This window comes from Tupaia chinensis, unplaced genomic scaffold (genome assembly GCF_000334495.1).
Source record: "Tupaia chinensis unplaced genomic scaffold, TupChi_1.0 Scaffold000311_2, whole genome shotgun sequence".
Lineage (NCBI taxonomy): Eukaryota > Metazoa > Chordata > Mammalia > Scandentia > Tupaiidae > Tupaia > Tupaia belangeri.
The window spans coordinates 7969978-7978592 of NW_006159803.1; the positions used below are offsets into that span (position 1 = coordinate 7969978).

Here is an 8615-nt window from a genome sequence, read left to right on the forward strand (position 1 = left end):
AAAATCTCTCCCCCCCCCAAAAAAAAAATCGTGAATATCACTACCCCGTTAGGAATGTGAGTACTTTCATACCAATTTGGTATTTTTTAACTTCAGAATTAGAAGAGACAGGCCCACATAATGATATTTCAGTACCAATGGCCCTTGTCAAGGAAAGCAGGGCCACGACACTGGTTCCAGTGAGGGTCAGGGTCATCTCTGCCCTGCCAGGACACTGCCTGCACAGTCAGATCATCTTCCTCAAGGCAGGAGGCCGTCCAAGGGGACTGGGGGTCATCTGAGAAATGCTAGTGAGGGTTGACACGTGGCCAAAGAATGGACCTATCGGTGAGAAAATCCAGGAGCAGCCCTGTGGGCATTATTTGGGGAAGGCAGGGTCACAACCACAGCCCCTTCACAGTGACACGCAGTGGGCTGTGGACAAGGCTTCCAGGCCGGGGCTCAGTTCCCCACGCTTGTGTCCACGGTGCTCAGCCAGGGAGTGTCCTACGCATGCTGGGCTTTCATGAGCGCAGTGTTGCCGCGTCCTCCTTTCCCTCTGACCATCGCTTTCCTGTTTCCTCAGTTCCGCCCTTTATGAATCTGCCGGGGTTCACGCCTCGGCCCCTGCCTTTCTGTTCTCTACAGTGTCTCTCAATGTCTCTCAAAGCCCTCCTCTCCTCCCACAGGCTCAGCTCTCATCTCTGCAAATGGCTCTCAGACTGCTCACCGATCTCCCCCTTCCCTGGCTCTGAGGCTGTGTTTCAGCTGCCTCCTGCAGGTTCCTTGTGACTGTCCAGACAGCGTCGGGGACTCGGTGTCTGGGAGCCAACTCTTCACCAACTCTTCACCTCCCCGCTCCCGCCTCCGTTGATCTCTTCCTGTTAAACACACCCTGAATCTTCCGGCTTCCAGACCAGGTTTCGATGTCCCGTCCTTCGCTCTTCTTATTTCCAGCTAGGCGAATGCTGGTCAGTCCTTTCTTTGACATAGCTCTGGTTCCTGCACTTCCTTTCACGCCACTGCCACCAGGACTTCAGTCCGCAGCCCTCGTTCTAAGTGGCCTCCTCACTCGTCCCCCTGCCTTTCCCGTCTCGATCAGTCTGCAGGCTGCCTGCACATGGCCACTGACAGCTCACCCTCCTCTGGCCTGGCACTAAAGGCCTCCACGTGGAGGCTACATCTCCCGCTACCCAGTCACCCTGTCCCCAGGAGCCCCCTGCACTCTCCCAGGTCTGGAACTTGCTTGGCCCTTTCTCCCTCTGTTCTCTGCTTGTCGCCCATCCATGTCATGCAAGATCCAGGTCCGACCCAGGTGCCTCCTCCTGTGTATGCCTCTTAGGGGAACCTCTTAGCATGCATTCCCACCTGCTGTGCTTTTCTGTTGCATTTTTTGCAGCATCTATGTGCTTTGGGCCTATAGTGCTTTTCCGAAGGAGATTTGGTGTGATTTTTAAGCCCTTGGATCCTGTAGTTCAGTGGCCAGATTGCAAATTCCAGCTCTTCCACTTCCTGTCTGTGTGGCCTTGGGGCTCTCCAGCACTTAGTTTCCTCACCCACAGAATGGGGATTTTAGGGCCAGCAGATGGTGTAACAGTTATGTCACTGGACTTCCGCATGGTTGGCTACGGTTTGAGTCCTGAACCCGGTGGCTTGAAACTCAAGCCAGGTGCGTGTGTGGGGGTTTCCTCCAAGATCTCAGGAGGAAAATGGAGGAGATGAGATTGTGGCATGGCCATGGCCAACCGCAGTTCAATTCTCGGACCTGGTGGCTTGCTTTCTCACTTCCTCTCTCTCTCTCTGTCTGTCTCTGATCAAATTGGAAAATAATAATGATAATAATAAGTAAAGTTAGATTGTGGCATGGCCATCTTCCTTGGGGGGGGTGACTTCTCACGTTTTCTCTCACTGTCTCTGTCTCTCTCTCTAACGAGTACACACTCCCTAAAAGGCAAAAACCTCTAGAAATAAATAAATAAATAAAATTAAAAGATGGGGATTTTGATCACACCCACTTCATCGTTGTTACAAAGCCAGTATGAGACCGTTCATTTGAACCGTCAAGCTCCACGCGGATCATGTAGGAAGGACCAAACAGTCCTGCCCCTCGGTGTCACTGCTGGGGTCCCTGCTGCTCCCCGACAGTGAGTCTGCATCTCCGAAGGCATCCTAACCGTTTTATCATTACTCAGCTATTGTTTACGTCTTCTCTCTGGCTCTGGAATGGCTTCCTGCTGTAACTGCAACAGCAGCTAGTAACGCACTGCCCGGCCCTGTGCTGGGTACTTGGATTTCCTCCTCACAGCAGCCCGGGAGATACTGTTGCTGTCTTCGCTGTCCAGGAAAAGGAGTGTCAGAAAAGTTAGGTGGCCTGGCCATCTGGGGAGTGGCAGAACAAGGATTCAGCCAGCGCATTTTAGACTCCTGAGCTTGGACTCTTAACCTCTCTGAATATAAACCCTTGAAGGGGTTTGACCTGGCACCGTGCCTTACACATAAAGCGAGGCTCAATTGATATTAATAGCCTGGATGTTTATATTTTAATTTATGTCTTGTGCCAGAGCGTTCCCTGCGGCATTGTAATATTAAGTCATTGGAAAAATTATGACTCATTTTTACACAGAAAAATAGGGGCTGGCAGGTGGCATGGTGGTTAAGGGTGCTGGACTCCCACTCAGCTGACCGCGGTTTGAATCCTGGACCTGGTGGCTTGCTTTGTCATTTTTCCTTTCTCTATCTCTCTCTTTGTATTCCTCTTGTCAAATTTTTAAAAATAATAATAATGAATGGAATTAAATAAATAATTCTTTTTTAAAAAACTAGAAAAATAATAATGACTCTCCCAATGACCTAATAATTAGAGGAGGCAGATGCAGGACCCCCGAGTAAATGGTGTGTTTGCAGCCGCAGTTTCTATCCTGCCCTCTGAGGGTGCGTTCCTCCCAGTCCTAAGTGACGTGAATGTAACTTTCCACATACGTAGTGTGGCTGTTTGAGGAGAGGAACTTCCCAGGCCCACTCAGATGTAATGGTAACCTCAGCCATTGTCTCAACATAAATTTTCCTCTCTTCTCATAAACCAGTGGTTCTGAAACTTGGCTGCATGCGCGCATCACGTTGATGGCTTAAACAGTGATCAGTGCCTGGGCCCTGCCTCGGAGTATTGTGTACTTGATATGGGGTACAGCGTGGCCCTCAGGAGGCTCATAAACATCCCAGGTGATTCTAACGTGCAGCCAGTAAGGGCTCTTCTAAACTTGGGATGTCTGGTTGCTTCCGAATCATGTCTCATTAAATGAAAATGAAAGCGGGCAAGTATCATTCATTACTTTGATAGAGAGCTGACTTGTGCATTAATTAGTGTGGTCACAGATGCACGGAAGTGTTTTATTGTCAACCTCAGTAGCTATCCAGAGAGCCGAAGCTCTGCCTTAACTGCACTAGGGGGAGTGGCTACTGCCTTCAGATCTTTCTAAACATCTGATCCGTTGTTCTCTTTCATGCAGTGTGATGAAAAATACACAAAAGCGTATTTCCACATGGGAAAAGCCCACCTGGCCCTGAAGAACTACGGTAGGGTAAGTCCTCGGAGGAATGTAAGTGGCATAGTGGTCATAGTACAAACCAGCATTTGTATGGCCTCTGGAGAGAAAACAGAAGCAAAAGAAAAACTGAAATCCACCTGTATTCTCTTCATCCGAAAGAACCACATGGATACACACACTAAGGTGGTATATGTTGTTAATTGCTGCTTTATCGAGATGTAATTCACAGACCATATAATTCGCCTATAGAAAATGTATAATACAGTGGTTTTTAGTATAAACACAAAGTTGGGCAACCATCACCACAAGCCATCTTAGAACACTTTAATCACTTCCTTAAAAAGCCCATACTAGCAGTTACTCTCTTCCCCTCAACCTCACCTCGACTTTACGCAATGACTGAGCTTTCTGTCCTTGTTCATTCCCCTCTGTGGGACAGTTCATCCTGTGACGGGTGTCTTTCACTCAGCGCGGAGTTCACACCGTCCCTCCATGTGGTACTGTGTGTCAGTATTTCGTTCCTGCTTATTGCTGAAAAACATTTTATTGCAAAAGTATATCTGTTGGTGGACATGTGGATTGTTTCCATTTTTTGACATCTATGAACAACGCTGCCGTAAAACACACGCAGTTTGGGGTGTGTTTACAGTCCTCTTGGGCACATACCTGGGAGCGGAATGGCTGGGTCCTATGGCAGCTCTCATTTGCCCTGCGGAGGAACTGCCCGGCTGTTTTACAGTGACTGTAGCATTTACATTTCTACTAGCAGTGTGAGGGTTCTGGTTTCTCCACCTCCTTGCCAATACTGGTTACCTGTCTTTTTCTTTCTTTCTTTGAGAGAGAGAGAGAGAAAGGGAGACAGGGATAGGCATTTTTGACCTTGTCAGAATCACTGTATCGTGATCCTTCCGGCTCAGCCTTCCATGAAGCTGGTATAGCAGATGCCTGCAGCCACACCTGACGTGTTCCAGTTGGCACGAGTGCTGCACTCAGGCCTCCCGGGCAGCTTCTGCCTCCCCACAGCGGCGCTGTCTGCACGCCACTCAGCTGGGCCTTGGCTCTTTGGTAATAGTCATTCTAATGGGTGCGAAGTAATAACTCACTGGGTGATTTGCATTTTCCTAAGTAATGATGTCGAAGGTCTTTTTGTGCGCTAATTGGACATATATGTGTCTTCTTTGGAGAAAGGTCTTTTCAGATGCTTTGCCCATTTTTAAATTATTTATCTTTTTATAATGAGCTGTAAGAGTTCTTTGAAGATATTAACATATTCCAGTTACCAGTTTCATGTCACAGACACAATCCACACGTATACTCTTCCACGACCTGCGTTGCCTCTCACTTTCTTGATGGTGTCCTCTGCAGCACTGAATATTTTAATTTCGACAGACCGTCAGTTACCTGTTTTCTTTGGTCGCTTACACTTTTGGTGGCATAACTAAGAAATGATTGCCTAAGAGAAAGCTGTGTTCTAAGAGTCTTATGGCTTTAGTGCTTACATTTACACCTCTGACTCTTCGAGTTAATTTTTGTGTATGGTATTCCACAGGGGTTCAACTCCATCTCACTAGTAGGTATCCAGTTGTCTCAGTACCATTCGTTGAAGAGACCATTCTTTCTCCCACTGAATGATTTTGGTACCCTTGTCAAAAATCAATTGACCTTGGGACCAGCAGTTAGCATAGTGACTATGTCATTGGACTCCCACGTAGTCAACCACAGTTCGAGTCCCTGACCCGGTGGCTTAACTCACACCAGGCGCGTGTGCATGCATACCCAAGATCCCAAGAGGAGAATGGAGGAGAAGGGATTGCGGTGTGGCCATCCCCCCGGGGGGTGATTTCTCACTTTCTGTCTCTCTGTCTCTGTCTGTCTGGCGAGTGCACGCACCCTATAGCAAAAACCTCTCCAAAAAAAAAAAAAAAAATCAATTGACCTTAAAAATACAGGTTTATGGGGCCAGCAGGTGGTGTGGGGGTTAACATGCTGGACTCCCACATAGCCAACCGTGGTTTGAGTCCCGGACCTATGGCTTGAAAATCACGTTGGGCATGTGTGCGTGAGTGCCCAAAAATCCTGAAAGGAGAATGGAGGAGACAGGATTGTGGCATGACCATTCCCCCTGGGGGATGATTTCTCCCTCTCCCTTTCAATGTCTCCCTCTTTCTCTTGCTGGTGAGTACACCCACCCTATTGCTAAAACATAAAAAAAAAGAAAAAAAAAGAAAAAAAGTTCTATTTCTGGACTGTCTGCTTCCTGTTGGTCTGTCCTTGTGCTACACTCCAGATTTTTGCAGCTCTGTAATAAGTTTGAAACTGAGAAGTGAGTCTTCTAGCTTCACCCCTCTCCTTTTTCAAGGTGGCTTTAGCTATTCTAGCTCTCTGTAATTTTCCTGTAAATTTCAGGATCATCTTGCCAGTTTCTGCAATGAAGTCAGAGGGAATGTTGCCGGTTAGAACTTGTGTTTGTCGATCTTTCGGGGAAGGTGGCTGTCGGAATAGCATTACGTCTTGTGGTCCATGAATATGGACTGTCTTTCCACTTAGAAGATAGTATATTTTTCAATGAAATTTTCTTATTGTGCATTTTAAAAGCGTTCTCTCTCCCTCTCTTTGGTTAATGCACATGCTCCCTGGCAAAGTTAAAAAAAAAAAAAAAAGTAGCAATGAACGAGACAAACTCTTTCTCTTCGTGGAACTCACATTCTTGTAGGGGTAGAGTGGCCAAGAAACAGAAGCCAGATAAATAGATGTGGGTAGATGTGCAGCACTTTCATAGGCCGGGTGGTGAGAAGTGCTCCCAAGGGAAACAAACTGAAGCAGTGCAGGCCAGGCTGGTCTTATACGAGTAGTCAGGGAGGGCCTCGCCGGAGGGAGGGAGGGAAAGAAGTGAACAGACTTTGCGGACGTGTAAGAGGGGTGTTCCAGGTAGAGGGAGAGCTGCGATGAAGCCGGCGGGCAGAGAGGCGAAGCGGGTGAGGAAGGGGCTGATTCCACTGAGCTGTCCAGGTTTTTCAGAAGACCTGGACTTTTATTTTGAGTGATCTGAGAACTGTTGGGTGTCGTGGACAAAGGAGTGACACGATCTGACTTATATTCTAAAGGACCACTCTGACTGTTACACTGAGAATATGTCTTGGCACGGCAAGGTAAGAACGGAGAACCCGTTAGAAGACTCTTGCAATACATTATCCAAATGAGAGGATAATTTAATGATGATGGTGGCTTGGACCAACTTGGTGATGGTGGAAGTAGTGAGAAGTCACAGGATTCTGGATATTTACCAGAATTTACCAGATATTTCCAACAGAAATCTCTGATAGATCAGACAGATCTGGGCTTGAAGAGAAGTTGGATACAGGGTGCCTGTTTGGTGTATATACTTCAAGTCTACGACACTGTTTTCATGTGATATTTTTTTCCCCTTCAGTTTCTTTATTTTCTTTTTTTTAAGAGATTTTTACATAGGGCATATGTGTTCTCGAGAGAGAGAGAGAAAGTGAAAAATCATCCCCCAATGGGATGGCCATGCCACAATCCCTTCTCCTCCATTCTCCTGGCAGGATTTTGGGCACCCATGCACACTGCACCTGATGCGTTTCAAGTCGCCAAGTTCGGGACCATGTGGGACTCCGGTGCCTTAATCACTGCGCCACCTGCTGGCCCTCTTTAGTTTATTTCTTAATCCTCATCTTCTAGGTGAGGCTTGATGCTTCAAGGTATCTCGGAACTTGTTTTTCTGAACTTTTTCTCTCTATGGATGGTTGGGTTATTCTCTGGGCAGTTTTTTTGTTTTCGTGTTTGATTTACTGGAGAGTATGTGCACTTACCCGAGAGAGGGAACTTGAGAAAGCACCCCTACGGGGCACAGAGTCTCCAAAATCACTTCTCCGTCTCTCCTCCTGTCGGAGTTTGGGTACACATGCATACACACCTGGTTTATTTTGCAAGTTGGTGGATCTGGGACTTAAGACTGCGCATCAGTCATGTGGGATCCAGCTGCCCTAAGGGCCATGGCACCTTACCCCTGTGAGCACTACTTCCCTAACCCAGAAACCCCCAGGATCTAGAACCTTTCCTTTTCTGCAAATTTTCTAGCTAAAAATTTCCTCATTGAGAGCCTCTCACTTTCAGGTTTCCTGCCTGTACTTCCATGGCCAGTGCGCGCACCCCTTCCCTGGTACTCCCACGGCCAGTGCACGCACCCCTTCCCTGGTGCTCCCACGGCCAGCGCGCACCCCTTCCCTGGTACTCCCACAGCCAGTGCACGCACCCCTTCCCTGGTACTCCCACGGCCAGTGCACGCACCCCTTCCCTGGTACTCCCACGGCCAGTGCACGCACCCCTTCCCTGGTACTCCCACGGTCAGTGCACGCACCCCTTCCCTGGTACTCCCACGGCCAGTGCACGCACCCCTTCCCTGGTACTCCCACGGTCAGTGCACGCACCCCTTCCCTGGTACTCCCACGGTCAGTGCACTGCCGGTACTTCCAAGGCCAGTGCGCACTCCCCTTCCCTGGTACTCCCACGGCCAGTGCGCACACCCCTTCCCTGGTACTCCCACGGCCAGTGCACACCCCTTCCTGACTCTCTTGCAGCCTTTACGTCTAGCTCCTATTCCCGATTCTCTGCCCACACTGTCTGGTTTTATTTGTTCCGAGCTCCCTGTGGGCATATCTGACAGGCAGCCTCCAGCTCCCCCTTGCTGCAGATATCATAGCTGAGTTTTGCATTTACCTCATGGTTATTCCTATCCTACATAGACATGACCCACAAACATTTAGGACTGGATGTTTTCATCAAGGCTGTATCTGATAACACTTACTTTTTCAAATGAATTTAGAATTTGCCTCGCAGACCAGAGAGGCCCGAACAAACCCACGAGGGTGTGCTATGCTCTCCACGCCTGCCTCCTGCGCTGGAGCTGGAGGAGGCCGGAGGAAATAATGAGCAAGCCAAGCCCTGGGTGCCCGGTGTCGGTCTGGTAATTATCTTACCCCACAGCGGCTCATCCAGGTCTTGTTTCTCTTTCCAGTCTAGAGAGTGTTATAAGAAGATCTTAGAAATAAACCCCCAGCTGCAGACACAGGT

At 48.5% G+C, this 8615-nt stretch overlaps 1 protein-coding gene across 4 annotated transcripts in view; it reads left to right on the forward strand.

Moving 5' to 3' along the window:
• TTC12 (tetratricopeptide repeat domain 12) overlaps positions 1-8615 on the forward strand; it is a 57535-nt gene that overhangs the window by 17618 nt on the left and 31302 nt on the right. For all 4 annotated transcript variants that reach the window (XM_006151025.1, XM_006151029.3, XM_006151026.3 and 1 more), the window contains exons 9-10: positions 3486-3557; positions 8560-8614. In XM_006151025.1, the coding sequence (XP_006151087.1) occupies positions 3486-3557; positions 8560-8614 (127 nt within the window). The remainder of the gene's footprint in view (positions 1-3485; positions 3558-8559; position 8615) is intronic.